General features: G+C 41.1%; 1 protein-coding gene across 1 annotated transcript in view; it reads right to left on the reverse strand.

The window, feature by feature from the left end:
- Positions 1-5,147: 5,147 nt before the first annotated feature.
- LOC111264617 (netrin receptor UNC5B) overlaps positions 5,148-17,661 on the reverse strand; it is a 33,448-nt gene continuing 20,934 nt past the window's right edge. The window contains exons 2-7 of the mRNA XM_022840678.2: positions 11,420-11,998; positions 9,399-9,707; positions 8,311-8,883; positions 7,607-7,798; positions 5,882-7,403; positions 5,148-5,765 (exon numbers count right to left, since the gene is read on the reverse strand). Of these exons, the coding sequence (XP_022696413.1) occupies positions 5,594-5,765; positions 5,882-7,403; positions 7,607-7,798; positions 8,311-8,883; positions 9,399-9,707; positions 11,420-11,998 (3,347 nt within the window). The 3' untranslated portion in view covers positions 5,148-5,593. The remainder of the gene's footprint in view (positions 5,766-5,881; positions 7,404-7,606; positions 7,799-8,310; positions 8,884-9,398; positions 9,708-11,419; positions 11,999-17,661) is intronic.

The following is a 17,661-nucleotide window of genomic DNA, read 5'->3' on the forward strand; positions in this document are numbered from 1 at the left end:
CTTTGGGTGCTCGTTTTTGACTATTCTGAGTTCAGTGACTACCTCGCCAAGTAACGAGCAGCGGGTCTCAAAGAAATTGATATTTTTTTCTACCGATTTGTCGTAATTGAGTTCGAAAACACTGGACATCATACCTAATGAGGCTATTTAATTACGTATCGAATGTGCGCGAATTCCCTGGCCTTAGGCCGCGGCTTGCAGAAAGATCTATTGTAAACAGCAATGATCGTATAAAGAAGGAATGACATATTAGTACAGGTAAGCACTATTTAATTTAACTTTAATTTATTAACCGCGTTAACCGCTTAGGCATAGTTTTTTTTTTCATGAATAGAATGAACTGATACACGACCGAAGGAACAAAAAACGAGCGTTTAAGTAATGTATTCTTTCTTGCAAATAATATGTTATTCTTGAAGCTGGGCAACACGCAATCATGTTTTTTTTTTCACACTTTTGTCATATAATCTAATGGACAGCAAACCTGTTCTTGTTTTGTACTTTTCCTTAGTTTCCCGCATTTCTCTGTTTCTCATAGACGAACTGTGCTCAGATAGCTCTCTTTTGCTTATTGCTGGAAAGGGATTACCACGATAATTGTAAGGACGAAAGGTAGCCTTGCACGACTGAGCTAACGATATGCTAATTTTTACGCAACTCTAGAGACAGCTGGCGTTCGGAACTCTAGGACAGTAACATAGATTTCCCACCGACTATAGAGGTATAGTATTTATTCTCTAACGATAAGCCTTATTCCGAGACGTTTTAAGCTGAGGGTCGTATTTGGATGCCGAGCCATAATCAGAACAGGGATGTCCGCTTTCTTGAAACTGTGGCTTGCTTCATTGTGTATTTTCCATAAAACTTAATGTTCGCGAAAGCTTATAAAAGCTCGCCCGTGCTTGAAAGAGCGCTGGGAGTATAGTGCAACTATTAGAGGCCGTATGGACCTGACGAAGAACCGTTACAGTAGTAACACAATTAATATTGTCTTTCAGTCGGGAATTCATACAAACGAAAATTACGGCCCACGTTACCCGTAAGTAGTGGTAGGTGGGGTTGTCGCTTATTCGCAAGTTCCGTAACTTCGCGTAGCCAGAATTGCGAAGCTGTAAGGACTGCGAAGCTAGGAGGAATACAAGTGCTATTCCAGTAACCGGAAAAATTTAATAATAATAATTTGATAACTGTACATCGCCGACATTTATAATGATAACATTAAAAATGGACGTCAAAATGCTATGTTTAGGTAATGGTTGAGATAGTAGTGCGGCTAGTACCATGAGCGAATTTGACACGATTCGCGTGTTTTAACTTGAAAAAACATCTTTGCGAAGATCCTTGTTATGAGGAGAAAGAACTTCTACACGGCAAAATTTGTCACTGAGTAGAAGGGAAGATTCTGAAGCAAAACAGTAACACCCACTTTATTGAAAATGCAGACACAAATGTCAAAATGCTACCACAGCGAATGGCTACGAAGTCAAGCGCGCACACTTAAAATGCCCTTGGTAGCAATGTTCTAGGAATTCTAAAAGCTGGAAACGATGGCCCGCTCTCGTCCGAGGGCCGAGGAAAGCCTACTGATGAAAAAGGAGCACCTTTAAGGCGATTCATATAGAAAAACTACACTTAGTGCATTTATTATCATAACATATGTTGCTCCTGCCGAATCGTCAATAAAGTATGTTGTTATTTCTATTTTAGGCTGGTACATAGACAAATTAAAAATTTTATCATCACCACGACGAACATTAGTACATTGGACTGAACATATCCTAAAAGAAACGAAACAGATGTTTAGATAGAACGTAATTGTTAGTCTATTATTATTATTGCCTAATGACTATTGTTCCATTGAGCTGTCTATATTGCATAGCCTTATGTCTGTGAAGCGGTTCCTTCAAATTTTCCTTTTGGAAAAGTTCTCTATTAATCGAGATCAAGTTGAGGCGCGATAGCTGTCCTTTTCAGTCATCGAAAAGTTCTGACTAATAAATGATGTACGTTGTTTATATTTGAGGTAATAGCTTCATAGGTAAACTCGACCGTTTCAGCGAAACGTTGTAAGTGTGTTGTACCAGGAAAAAAGCGTTATCAGAACTGAATGTACGAGCTTGATTACCCACATAAAATAACGCTTCAATCGGGCCTCTATTGACTACTTGCAATTTCTATAATACTCCATCTGAAGTGTCGTCTCCAATCCAATCCTAGCAAGAGGAATATTTTAAGAAGAAAAAACAGCACTAAAGTTGTCAAGTTTTTTTCCTTGCAATAAAACATAAAGATTAATTTCTTTGTCTAAAGAAACATTGACAAGCCTCAAGGCAGTCAGACATTTCCTGCAACTAATGCAAAGTGTCTGTTCTTTTTCAGTTTAAGGTTATCTTCCATTGAACGTCTCATTAATCCCCCATTTTAGACCATCTCGACATGACTTTATGCCACCGCGTTTCATCTATAAACACGCCGCAGGTTCGCGGAAATCCTTCTTAGCAGTAACACCAACTGTCCAATCATTGTTCCACAGAGTACAGAAAACTCAACCAAGCATTTGCGGCCAGAGGGTAGTTATGTCTCCTTCAGCGATCTCTACCTGCTAAGCCCTAGCCAGGGGCTTTCTGGGTTTAATGCTAGAGCTTTGCGACGAGCAAGAAGCACTGCTAAGCGATCCGCTTTTCACTAGAAGCCATCTATAGCAGACGTTCCATAATAAATTGATTGAAAATATTACGCTTTATTCTCATAGTAGGTTAATAAATAGGTTTATGCTATATATCTTAAAATGACCATAATTGAAGGAGTTTCTTGGGCTTATTTATTCAACATCAAACTGGTTCGTTATCTACAATACATCAGAATACTTGTAAGTTATAGTCATACGTTTGTAGTACTGGGCTATAGACTAGATATGTACAGATAAATACTCTACTGTGGTTCCATTTTATGCTTCTTAGCTTACCCAGCACATGAAAATGTTTAATTATCGACATGACTGTTCAGTTCTTTAATCAGGCAGTCAATCTCCATGCCATAAAATGTCTGAACGATTCGACTTATGGCCAGCTGGCGTTTATCGGCGTTCAAGCCTCTTATGTTTTTTTCATTAAGTTCACGAGTCCGTTCACAGGGTCTTCATCAGCAGAGATCGGTGCAATGTGTCGGAAGAGTCGCATGACCGGTTGCTCGGGAGGTTTTCTACGTCAGCAAAGATTTCCCTTTTTGGTACGCTAAAGGCTAAAGCGGAGGCGCCGTTGACCTCTGGACAGACTGTTCGCAGCGAGAGTGTTTTCAGGCCTGTAGAGAATAGAGGCGATGTCAAACTCCTTCATGTAATCCTTCATGAAACAGCATAGTATCAAGAACGTAGAAGAGTTTCCAAATGGGACGGTAAAACACTCCCCGTTGCAATTGCTGCATCACTCTGTTGAACAGTCGTTTGTATCTATCACGAACACTGGTCCATTTTCGGCTCACTTCAGCACCAGTCATCCTGAAGTATCTACCGATTTCAGCCCAACGCGCCTCTTTCAGCTGCGTGTTTCTGTTCGACCGACGCCTCTTGTCGTACAGGAACGGAGTAGCCCGTACGAGCCGTACTAGCTCTTCAATAGGGAAGTCGTCCTTGTGGTTCTCAGTTTGGCTCGGATTGTGATCGTTGCTTTCCGGACTTTGCAGCAGGCCCGTAATGTCACTGGTCCCATCTTCATACAAAACCATCGCCTGATATCACTAAGTGGCAGAACTTTATACTTTTGTCTCCCTTACACGGTAACAGAGCTCATTGGAATTGACACAGTATACAGAAAAGGTGCTTGCATTTACTCTATACACAGCCGAGCGAAACGGGTGTCCTTTTTCGCCAACAGAATGGTTAGAGCGCGCCCTAAACCACCAAAAAAGGTCTGCTTATATAGATCCCAACTTAAGCATCTGAATATTAATCCTGCATCCTTTTCACTAAATGCGCCTTCTCTCAGTCTCAATCACATGAATCGTTCTGGCTGAATTTTTCACCTTGCTGCAGGGTGTGAGAGTCCGAGCGGGGGTGGCGTCCTGAATAGTTATTTGCCAGATTAGGTAGTCTTGTATCACTTTGGCTATAACAGGTAATTTGGGGGAATGCGCCATTTTTTCGGGGAAGCCATATCAATTGCCACAACACAGGGTTTGTGCCAAATGCAGCTGAGGACATCACGGCGATTATCTAGATTGAGTTGGTTGAGTGCACGGAAGACTTATAAGCTTAAAGCTTTCCAACGATACGGCATATACAAATTGAAGCGCTTTCGTACTTGTGGTTTCATTAAGAAACTTCTGCTATTATCATCTCTAGTTTAATTTGGCATTAGAGTTACTGTTGCCGTTGTGTCGAGCACTTTTTACGGTGACACCAATGCAATCTCGTGTTGCCCTCTGTACGAAAGCCTCCAAGTCTGAGCGTGTTCGTCAAGTCACATAGGCTTTGTACGTTTCGAAAATCTGGAAGAGATGCTGTAGGACCTGTGCAGATTTACTTAGTTTCTGCTTTCGTTTTTTAATATTGAGATTCATATCTAGTTCGGAACGGAGACAGTATTTAATGGACGATCTTCCACTCCGTTGGAGCTGTTCAAGGTTCAGTTGGTCAAACTGAAGTGTTATACTCAATATCTTGGTATATCTAAGGCGATTTCCAGAGCAAGCTTAGCATCTTCTCTCAAATTGCAATTTCTGCTTATTTAAAGATCTTTAATCTTAAAAAAGACAATAAATATTCTAGTCAAGCTACGTTAGCTTGTACCCTACCTAAAATGGAATACATTTAAAACGATCTGACGAAATTAATATGCGTCATTCTTATTAGTACATGTATCTGTTATATGGGTATAAGCCCACATTATCTTACCTGTACAGACTTGCTCTTTCTTATGTACATATGTACACCATTCATACAAATGAGTTCTTCCTTGTCTATGTAATAATGATATCGCTCAATATAATTTCACTATATCAACACCCATGAAAGGATCTTAACTTTTATGTTTTAAATACATTTCTCTGCTCGTGCATTACCACAAAATTGCAAGTAACTTCGCAAGCACCATTCCTTTCATTCTCTTTTGCCTAACTCGTTCTGCTTTACAGAAATGAGGTATATCGCGTACGTTCCGCAGCCATATATTGTATCTACAATGTTCTGTCAGCATAGATAAACACTCATAACAGATCGCGTGTTCCGACGGTAATTTCATATGTATATTCTGCTATTCAAAATAAAATCGTAACATTGATCTATAGTAGACTATACAAAATGTCAGCCCATGTAGTACATGTATGGGCTCTGTTTTATATCGTCTGTGTTATATCGCATAGAATCAAACGAGTATATTGCTTCCATTTGTTGTAGACGACTTCATAGGTAAGTTTGACATTCGTGTCTGTGTTCATGCAGACCGTAAGGTTTGACTCAAAACAAGCTTCAGAACACACGCTTGTCAGCCATTTTTAAGGTAAAAATCTTACCCTCTGAATTATTTTTCGCGAATTGAAAAGAGTACTTTCAATATGTCACTAATTGCAATATCGTTATCAATTGGTTTTCGCTGACTCAGACCCAGGCTCCAAGAAGCTTTTCTATAGCAGTTACTGCATCAGGTCGGCCTATGTTCCTCAGAAGTGTTAGTAAACTCGTGGGGGCACTGTCTTCACGATGATGAGCCTCCCATAAGTCCAAGAGACAAGCCGTAGGACTCGCCTTCAATGCAAAATAACCCATATTTCTGAAAAAAAGATAAATATGTGTGAACTTTTGTTTACACGTATATAAATATTTTTGTCCAGATACTTGTAGTATTCAGTTTATGTTTGAAGATCAATTTTCAATCTCAGTACTAACCGTTCTAGTCCAAGGCGTACGGCTAGTTTCGCCCAGTCGCCAGGACCATCACTAGTGGGAGCGTCTAACAACGCGCACAATCGACCTCGCGCCTCTGGCGTCAGACGGATGCCTTCCACCGGCTGTTGAATAACAGGTGATCCTCGACTCCCGTTGGTTGCCACACACTCTACGCTCTGTGGAGCCAAATTTTTGTAAACAGGAGACACGGTAGAGGAACTGATGCTAAGCATCTGTCGATACGACTGGTTGCCTCTCTGATACACGGTGACTCGACATTCGAGAGGTGCTTCACGCGCAGATAATGATGAACTGAGCAGCGAAAATGAGCAGTGCACTCCCACGCTCGACTTCCAGACTCGTGAAAAGGGTATCTCCTGTAGGCTAAACGATTTCAAGGTCCAGTTTTGCGGCAAAGAAAGCTCTTCTAGTGCGCAACATAGATTCGCTCCTCCGTCATGCAAAAGGATTGATTTGGGAGTTTCGACGAGCGTAGAATCTTCTTGCTCTAATCGAAGAATGGCTTCGGTTGCCGCTTTCGTATCCTCGGCGCAATACACTTTAAGGGTTCGTTCAGCCTGCGAAAGACCTCGTCGCTTTGTGAGGAACGTTAGTAAAACCATGGATTTGGCAGCATAGGATCCGACTTTAGACTCACCACAAAGTACGAATCGGCCAAGCTGGTCGGTTTGAACATGGCAAATACGGCCATCTTTATGACACAGGATATCACCGTGTTCCTCCGGTGAGTCCAAGGACACCCTTTTTCTCCAGATGGGCTGTTTGTGAGCATCTGTTCCTTCGTCAGCACCGAGTAAATATAAAGTCCATTTTTCGGCGAAAGCGTGTGCGCATTGGTCAAACGAAAGTATCAAGGGCCTCACTAAAGGGACGTCGGAAGGGCCGCACTGAATGACTGCGCTAAGAACACATTGATCTTCACGAAGTTTCATGGACAAGTCAAGTTCAGCTTCGTCCAAAACAGCCACGTAGATATCCCACCGACCATGGCGTATAGCATTAGGGGGCACAGTAAGCCATATTCCGAGTCTTTCTAAACCGAGGCGGCCCCCTTCTGGTCCGACTGTCATCCACGAGATCTGATGCTCTTTAGCTGACTTTAAGGGCAGAAAATTCTCACCGCATGGTTGATCCCTAACAGATCCAGCCCCAGTTGAGCTGGCGTTTTCAGTTATTTCATCGGGAATCGTATCATATATGAGGTCATACTCCGAGGTTGAACCGGGTGTTCCATAATCGGAACATGGGTGTCCGCTCTGTTGAGATTCTGAATCACTTCTGTGTGTCTTTCCAGTGGAACTCGGGGTCCCCGAAAGATTGAAAAAGTTCGCTCGTGTTTGAGAGGGCATCATCGGTATATTACCATTGTTAGGCGTTGTATACGCTTGCTGAAGAAGTGGTACTGAAACTCCAGAATCTAACCGCCTTTCGGTGAAGAATTCATGCAAACGAGGATCCCGGTCCAGGCTAGCTGTCACATCGGAGGGGACGCTAGATAGCCCTGAAATATTTATTTCGAAACTTAATCTTCGAGAGACCATATATTTTAGAGTGTTAGACGAGTAGAAGGTGACACAATTTAAAATATGGTTTGTTCTCAATAATGTGAAGGGAGCTCTCAATTAGATGGTGCCGTTTACGTTTTCAATGTTCAAAAAGGCAGAGAAAAAATGATTATGTTATATTATTGAACGAGTAACTCACCTGAAACAGGTATTGTGGTATAAGTCATACGCAGTGGTAAGGGAGGTTGTCGTTTATCCCCAGAACCCACGACATCGCGAGGCCAAAAACGCAAGGCAATAAGAAATGTGAATGCAAGAATGACAGCTGCAAGTGCCATTCCAATAACCAGTACGACTGCCTGAACACTGCCAAAATTAGCAACGACAAAACCTAAAACAAAAGTTAATAACAGAATAAGATAGTTACATAGCGCTTAACCAAGCAAAGCTTATAGTTTTGCTATAGGCTAAAGCCATAGTTTCTAGTTGAGCATCGTTGCCATTATCAAAAGTAATGTCAAAGTTTCAGGTCGAACCAATTCCGCCAATAAAGGGCTGCGAAAAAGCGAAAAATATTTAGCGAGATTTAGATATAGCGAAAAAGATTTATCTAGTCATAAATCTAGCGATGTTTTATACGATATATTTGATGGATTAGATATTTATTTTTCTTATTTACTGGCTGAATTTTTTCTAAAGATTTTTATGAACAGCTAGAAGTTACAAATGGTGGTAATTGTTTGTCGTCAGTCAAAGGATCAGTAAACCGTTCGCTGTATTGGCCTTTCAGTATGAGCGTTTCCTAATGTCCTAGTTTTGTCTGCATTACCTTATATACTAAATCGATTAAACTAACGATTACGTTTCACGCAATTATTATGAAGTTTGATTTTAGTTGTTTACCGTGTTCATGCGTCGGTGACAGTTGTTGATCTTGTAGATAATGATTGTTATTGTTAAGTAAATTGTCGACACCGTTCTGTGGTATTAACGGAGGAAAGCTATTATTGAAGTCTAGCGGGCACTTTCCTCCTGTGCAATTCGTCGACATGTGATCCTGCCCTGGGCAGGCATAAACGTTAGCGCCTGCTTGACGCTGGAGGTGACTGCCACTCAGATGATGTCCACTTAATTTACTACTTTCGTATTGTTCCAACTGCTGTTGTTGTTCGCTCAATTCAAGTCTGCTGCCACTTCTGCACCAACGCTGTCTGTGTTGTTTGCAATCGTGCCCACAAACTGACCAATCACTCCATGCACTCCATTGTGGGACGGAATGGATATCGACATTTTCCTTGTCAGAAGGACAATTCTTTCGAGCGTGACAGTCGCTACGATGCATATAGTCGCCAGGACATTCTCTACCACCATTGCGTGCAGGAGGATTGGTGCATGATCGGGTTCGAGTACGATGCCCTCGTCCGCATCGCGCCGTACATTCGCTCCACGCACCCCAAGATGACCACTGACCATCAGCTGTAATAACGGTTACAAAATAGAAAAATCCGGCCGCTTAGTTCGTGTGTGATATCGTAACCTAGGCCGTACAGGCTTGTTCCTCCCTATTATAGCGGAAACAATCATTTTGTTGAACAATCAGTTACTAGATCAATAACATACATTACAATATGAACCGTTGTCTAATAAAAAAAAAATAAAAGGGTTTTGTCGAAAAAAAAACCAAAAAATAAATTCATTTCTACTCTACTAAGCGATAGCATGGTGTCAGTTTCTCTAGCATTAATAAGATCGCATTGGTTCAATAATAAACAGGTACATATCACGATTTACAGATGTGAGAAGTAGATCATCTGGAGAATTACACAGCCTTAGTGGAGGGTAACTGTGATTAGGCCAATTCGAACCTAAACTGTATAAAATGTATTCTTCAGAGACTTCTGACCTCAGTGAAATTTTCCTAATAATAACCTGCGTACATAACACTTTTTGGCGCGCATATTCGTAAATCACAGTAAAATACTGACACTTACCGCGGACGTCAATGATAACCGTTTCGCCAAGTCGGGCAGACACGTGATCCTTGCCACCACCGCTGCCGCGGACACCGCACGTATAGCTTCCTTCGTTGGCAAGACCTACCTTGAGAATTAATAAACTACCCTTCTTAGCATCGACCTCGACGTTGTCGTTGAGCATTATTTCGGCATCGTTCCAAAGCCAAAACACAGCGCGGTTGTCATTAGTATTTCCATTGAAGCCGAGAGGACATTCGAGCAGTACCTTTTCTCCTAAGGGGACTACTCGTCGTAGGCTTTTGTCGGCCTTTTTTTCAACAGCAGCTGAAATATAAATAATAAATATAAATAGCCCAGCAAATGTCGATAAGGTACGAGTTCTTAATACGCCAACGTAATTGTATGATGCAGATGCGTTTTCAAATTATCACGTACCTTTGAGTCTATGAGTCGAGATGGATTTTACTAGTGTCGATCATTCTTAAAACTATTTAGTATCAGAATGAGTGTATTATTGTTGTATAGTTGATTTAGCGAAGAATATAGACAAACATCTCGATAAATAGGACATCGTATACGAAAATAATAATTTATTTTGAGATGACCTTGTGTATAACGAACCATAAATGTTTAGTTTATCCGGGTAAGACATAAAACGGACGAAAATTAGGTACCTTTTCACAGGGAACACGGCTGCTTACGAGAAAACAGGACCATGTGAATATTTTAAGCGATGTTTTTAAAAGAAATTAACGTAAAGAAAATTGTTTTTAACGTATAAAATTACATGATAGGACATACGGCCATCCAACAGAATTAAAATCCGCAGTTTCGTAGTGCCAAAAACAGGGCTGCTGAGGTTGCCTCATAAACCACACATTAGTGCTTGCACAGGATAATCTCCTCGGTAAATTCATTAAAAGGATTCTTTGTACCTGTTCGGCCACTTGGTCAACCCAATTTTACAAATTTTTTTTTCGCCATTTTACAAAATAATGCCTTTTAGCCCTCTCAGAGAGCAATTAAACCTTACTTTATTAATAATATATACTGTACGGCTATGCGCGTGTGAAGAAGAATTTGCAAACGAAATATTTTTAGTCAGAAGCTAATTTACGAAAATGAGGATGATATAGAGTCGTACCGGAAATATTTCATCGAGACCAACAGTATCATGATAAGTAACGCTTTGGTATAATTTTTTTGTCAATTTCTCTAATAAGGCCCACTTCTTCACGTTTTAAATTACGCTGCCATTGTTATTTCTGTTACATCACCGTTGTCGGTACATTACTCTAGCGAGCAGCATCTGTGATTACATGATAAACTCGAAGTCGACAATTAAGATCACTGCCTTCCGCCATATTTAAGCCGACTCATTCGTGGTGATAAGATGGGTAAGTACGTAATCATTTTCACCAACATTATCAGGCAATCTTCTAACTCAATCACTCGCTTTTATATGCATTTGCTATTCCGCCGTTTTAGCGATCCCGCTATTTTACGAAGGCGTGGCACAACAACCTATAGCCAGTCGGCCAATCTCATCTTTTTTCTCGGTTGCATTTTTCTACCTACCGCCCTACTGATGGGAACGACGTCCTCAATGCTGATTATTTCTTACCCTACGCCTTTTCCATGACTATGGGCTCGATTATCCACCTGCTCACTCCCTCTCCCTGAGATATTTTGTGCAGTATGTGTATATATATGTATCTGCGTCCGATAACCCACACATATAGGTAGACGTATTATATAAAAGTATCTTTAAGTACGTTTGATCAACAAATCACTCGCAAATGACATCACTAACATACGAGCGATCAATATACGAGCTAGAGGCCTTAAATCCTATAACTCCATTAGTGTTCCAATTGGTATAGTTAGATTAAGAATAAAAGGCTACTGAGATATGTTCAATTTTTTCTTGTTTGTCTTGAGGTGTCCCTTGGAACAAATGCTATAAAATAACAACTACGCAAATTAAAAGTATTGATCAATATCTTTATAAAACACGTGAAAAATAAGCAACTTACGTCTAAATTTAACGGTTGCCACCTTCGATTTGTTTCGAGCCTTTGAGTTCCAGGCGTCACATAAGCAATATAATGCTACGCTCGATTTCTTTGTCAGACGAAATTGCTGAAGAACGGCCGGTGACATAGCGGCCTTTACTTCGTTATGCCTCACCCCTGTCATGGGGTTTACAATGTCGACCGTCGCTGACGTGTTCATTATCAAAATGTTCGTTGTGTCACCGATTGGCGCAGCAGTAACTTGTTGGTCCGCAACTAGAACTGGGCTGTGATCTGCACCCGCGTGGTCAAAGCTGTCTTTGTTTTTGCTTCGAGCTGGGTCTTTGTTGGACGGATGCGTGGTCGCACAAAACATACGAACCGCGAGAGCATTATCCGCCGCACACGTAAGATAGTGACTTTCTTCTAGGTCACCGGAGTTGTCTTTGGGAGACTGATGTAGAGGCACTTCCAATTCCTGTGGATGGATCTCGATTGAGGGGCCCGCGTTGATTTCATGGAGAAGTAACGGCGAAGTTTCTGTATCTGATGGTGCGTCAGATTCGTCATCTTCATCCTCAAGATCGTCGGCATCATCTCCTAAAAAATCAATGGATTAAATTAGATTTGCTTGTTTATGTTGAAATAAGAAGTCCCGCCGATTACAGGTTACCCAAACTATAACTAAGTTAACCGATTTATCTTGATTATAAAGAAAAATACAAGACTGCTTGTGAACGAAATGCTGATCTGCTTAATCCGAAAGGGATCCTTTGCATTCGTTACGAACGGTAGCAGAGACGTGACAGCGTAGCTACGATAAAATAATACAGATGACCCATGGCTTTCAACCAAGTAGTTCTGCTTTTCGCTTAATTCCCGAGCCCGTCATGCTTTTCTGATACACTTTGTTAGTCCGCCGATAAGATGAATCTTTTTCATTCGTTAGTTACTTCTGCAATTGATGTCGGCGATTATCGTGTGGCAGACTGGATATGATGCGGGCAAAAGGCGAAAGAATGCCATTCGACCCGCTTATTACAAAACGCTTATTCCTATATCTGTTCCAGTTGGTGTTTCTACAGCAAACAGGCAGTGGGCAACCAGACAATACGTAACAAGCCCATGATTGATCAGCTGGCACAAGCTCGCTTTCATCAAGCATTTCTTCTCAACTGACTGCATTTAACCGTATCATCATTACGGTTAAAGGAATCAATGGAGACACTACTGGTCGTCTACGAGTTCTTCTGCAGCTATCTCGATTCAACTGCAACGAAGCGACGGTTCGAGAAAAAGATGACTAATGATAGTAAAAACAACCTGGACACATAACAGCTTCAGTCATAGCTGAAGACCTGCGGAAGAAAGTCGTATATAATCTTTGTCTCGTCTTTTTCAGGTAATTCAGGTGATCGGTACTTTAAGACGAGTGAAGTTCGCTAAACAATAAGTAGTAAGAACAGAACGATCTCGACTCGATGACAACTACCAATAACGCCCGTATTGTTTAGACCACCCAGTCTAGCGAGGCCGGACGAGGTACCTTGGTCCTAAATCAGCTCTTATCGAAGTAACATAATATAGTTATCTAGGTACGAGCCGTGCTTTCCTGTACAGAAGCGCAAGAAGCATGCCTCACGGGGAAACACAGACACACATGTACATATACCAGACCATATAGATTTATGGCCACATCGACGATTATGCTACGGAGAATCCGTGCTCATGGCGGCACAGTGTCACCGTAAGAAAAAATATTGCCATAGCAATACCAGCGTACAACTTCACGTGCGGCAGCTCATCTCTGCTACTCGCACTTCTGAACAGTTCGAGTAATCCACGGCAATTCGTTCTTATATATAGATCTTAGCCTGTCAATATCGCAGCGCGTACAACAGTAACTGGTCGTAGTGTTATAACACACACTAGTGAAATGTCGATGAGATCTTCATGCGCGACTCAGTCGACCGTGAGGGCTTTGCGGGCCCCTAAAAATTGCTGGAATGCTATCGTCGAAGCATTTGATGATATCACTGAAATTAAATAATATTCTTGTGTATTCCATATATATATATATATATATATATATAGTACTGTGATGATAAATTACGTTGATGATTATTCTGCAACGTTATGATCTACATAACAGCATGTACATATAGCGTTCTATAGACTCGTCTTCCCTTCCATTCAGTTCCGATTCCACGGGTTCAGTATTAAAGATAGTGTTTTCAGCATCTGATGCCGCCACGCCGAGATTTGGGAGTGTCCTGGTAAGATATTAGATGATAATGATAATATTAAACGAGAAATAAGATGAAATTAACAAAGTAATAGGGCGATTTAAATATGGTTCGATCTCGTTGGCAGTTCAAGTAAAGCAAATGCGGCTAAAAAGGTCATAGCGAGACCTTGTTAATCATGACTTGGGTCACACACGCCCTGCTACAAGATGAAAAAAGCAAATATTTCGCACCTACACAAGGTTGCACTATTTAAGGTAGCGGAAGACATATATATATTGTCTAGTTAGGTTAGTTTAGAGAAAAGTGATTTGTTAGGAATACTGAGCCTAAATCTCTATTTATGCTGATAGTAGTGACTATTCTGTGATGTATTTGTCGTGTACACATCAATTTTTGACTGAATAACGAAATAAAAAAAAAAAAAGAGATAGCATCATATTTTCGACCCAAACGAGACTGCCAACCCTGTTACATCTTGATGGAATTAACAGTACACACGGGGCTCTAGTACAGATTTTGTCTATGCATTCTTAGTTTACTGTCTACTCTTCTCTATGTGACGGTAAATGTCTTATAATTAGATTTGCCGCAACACATCTACCTGTAATACAGAAGGATGTAGTTTAATTTCAACTGTTAGCAGAAGAAGGACCAATACGTGCTGCAATATCATACTAAGCAGAGAAATCTTCACAATAGCACCCATAATGATGGGAGTAGATAAATCAATCCCAGCAACGTCTTATTGTCATGTTCATTAAGCTCGAGCTTTGTTTACTTCTAAAAAATAGACCCTTGGAACGGGATAGGCCGCCATTACGGGGTTCGACCTTTATTTTTCATTCTTTTTTCTTTCTCTTCCTTGATCCTCCCCAATTCCTCTGCTTGGCTCTAACCACGTGTCTATAGAACACATCCACGTTATTCGGGGCCTCGTATGCTTACAAGTCGCCTATTCGGATGTATCTACGCGACAGTTCAGGGATTGGGACGGTTCGTTAGTGACAAAGCCATACCATTGTCATTCGTTGGCCAGTGTGAGGTGGAAATAAAATGGTAAATTTGCCAACAGCACCTACATCTACACTATCCAGAGAGAAGAGCTGAACCGTTGCAACGGTTGTTTAGAGACAGACTGAGAAAAAAAAGTACTAAAATCGTGTTACTCTTGTGTATGACCAAGTTGTCGTTATCTCACTAGGAAGAAAGAATCGTTCATTCTGTTATAGCAATAGTTGAAATTTCCGCTGTCTTAAAAATTATCTATATTTGACAGAGCGGCCGCTACTATACGCATTATATCACGTGCTGAAGACATTTGACAATGACAAATAAATCTCAAGTTGTATTTAAAGCTGCAAGAGACACATCTTCGTTCACAAAGTCCACGTTAGTGCGCGCAGCTGCTAGTGATGATCAACTTCCCTGAAAGCTGTGAAGCTGAAAGCATTTGCGCTGGTTTCTTGCACCATCAAAGCAAGCATACTCAGGATTTGCTTCTCGCTACTTTAAGGTGGACCGAAATGGTAGAAGACAACGCAAAATGTACAGCGAACGCGTGACCGTTGGGTCTTCTTTTCCTGTTGACTACGGCGACGGAGGCACCCCACAACGGAAAGTAAAATGCATAACAGTAAGGGATATGAGACTGTGAGAAAAGGGTAACGACCGTTGATTTTGAATGCCGGGAAGTATATCATATCTAGATTTTTAGTGCGCATTTCGCTTTCACAAGGTATCCTTTTGTTATCCTTGTTTCTTCTGAATAGATGCTCTCGTGAGTTGGGTACCCATTTTCGTATTTGAAGCGCCGTCACATCAAACGATAGAGAAATACATGTCGCAAGAGAAATGCATGTTAAACAGCGTCACATATCTGTTCTGTCCGCAAGTGAGTGAGTCGGCCGATTCAGATACACTACAAAACAGCATGAGCACGACGTGATCTCTACGGTGGGTCCAATCAAGTGGGTAAGCGACATCTGACGCTAGAGCAACGGCGGCGCCGTTAGCAAGGATTAAGACAAGCAGCATATGATTCTATCTTTGCAATACCAATGTGAGCGGCCATTTAGATTCGAGACAAGAACAAATGCTATGATTGGTCAAATATATGTGGCTATTTATATTAGCGATGGCGACGTCATCGCGACTTATTCCGTTTTCATAATACATGCTCCATTGGTAGACAGAACTCATGTGGTAAATGACCACGTATGTTTAGTGAAATGCATAGAGTTTATATAAAATGAACACCATCTGTGCATAAATACAAACGGCTTGACAGATCTCATTTGAAAGAATGCCTGTTTTTGCCCACGGCTTGACAAACGACGACGACGACGACACTCTTTCCAGCATTAGAATGAATCCACGAAAGCGACTGCTTAAACGCTGTCACGTTAACGGAAGGCAAAAAAAGAGGTCAAGTCTATTTAAGATATGAAGCTGAATCTAAGCTTTTTACCACTGAATCCATGCGAATCCACAAAGTATCGGCTATGCGTCGTGTATCGTACGTCGTATTTGCATTACGTGGTTTGTTTAAAAAATTACGGTTGTATTATGGCCGCCTTATAGCACCTGATTTCTAGTGGGGACACCCGAACACGATCTGAATATTTTTGCTAAAACAGCATCGATCAGTCATGAGCGTCATCGATTCAATTGACTAATCTTTTTGATGATTTCATATGGGTGCCTTTTCAAGGAACAGAATCGTGCTTGGTTATCATACAACACGAAAACATCTTTTTCTTTCTAAATGTCTATCAATGCCTATGCCTGTGTATTCACGTGTATAATCATGGCAGATGTATGTGTAGATGATTCAGAGATATATATCTCTGAATGCGTTTCATTGAACCGCTTCTGTATTGGTCGCACTGATTCCTAGCATCCTTTTTCCTTTTATTCTTTTCTTTCGCTGCATTTTGAGAATCTTGATTTATCCTCTTGTTAGTTCGCCTGGTCATGTCAACAACACACGTCTGGCTCGCAGCTACAATCTCCTGGATTCCATCGTGGGGACGATCGAACGGCGCCCCATAATTGCCGGTGCCGTAGTTACTGCCGCGATTACTGCCACCTTGACATCAACATACAACTCTGCCATGTTCTTAGCCATGCACGCACGCACGCACGCACGCACGCACACACACACGTACATATACACATTCAGATACACCGGAATTTTGGTTTTGTCGTATTTTTATCAAATGATAAACGTTATTTCTTCGTATTAAGCATTTTCTTTGTGTACAAGTAACAACGATATCTACACGTCGATACGAGGTCAGGTGTTTTTTGTCTAAAATAGGTTAACAATACAGTCCACATAGATCTTGTCTTGTGCTAATCACCCAAGCTGATGCATACTAAGAACACGTATTGTTTGCTGAGTATGTACCAACGAGGTGACTTAATTACGCCTGTATACGTAATGCGAGAAACGTTCTATATGAGGTTCATGTCTACCATATGGGTCTGATGAATGATCAGCAAGCTAGCTCTCTGCGATAAAACAAAAAAGGGCACTTGGATATTAATTTTGCTTTTCTTTTTTAGTCAATAGATGATCTGATCATGGATGTAGCTCTATTTTTCGTCGGCAAAATATCCATTTTTCTAAATGCTATTGTTACATCCGAATGAATTATCATAATCATTTTCTAGCTCTTCTCACATGGAACCAGCGCGCCTCCGTTCTAGGAATTAGTCTACACCCCCGAAAGTTGTGCGACAATTTCTTCCTATCGATCTTCTTGTTTCTGCATAGTTCAATCAGACGAGACAGATTTATTCAGTTTCTCAAAATGAGCCCTGACTGTTGAGCGTTCAGATTCGACAAAGAACCTCCTGTCACGAGGAGCTTTATCTTGATCGATATCAACACAAATTAAAGGTAATTTGAAGCGAAACAGCGACCACCTACAATTAAAGTCACCTACGAATTTTTCGAGGAAAAACCAACGCATTTTATTTACGAATCGAATCGTTACGGTCGACTGCTAT

Source organism: Varroa jacobsoni, unplaced genomic scaffold (assembly GCF_002532875.2).
Source record: "Varroa jacobsoni isolate VJ856 unplaced genomic scaffold, vjacob_1.0 scaffold_881, whole genome shotgun sequence".
In the NCBI taxonomy this organism is placed as follows: domain Eukaryota; kingdom Metazoa; phylum Arthropoda; class Arachnida; order Mesostigmata; family Varroidae; genus Varroa; species Varroa jacobsoni.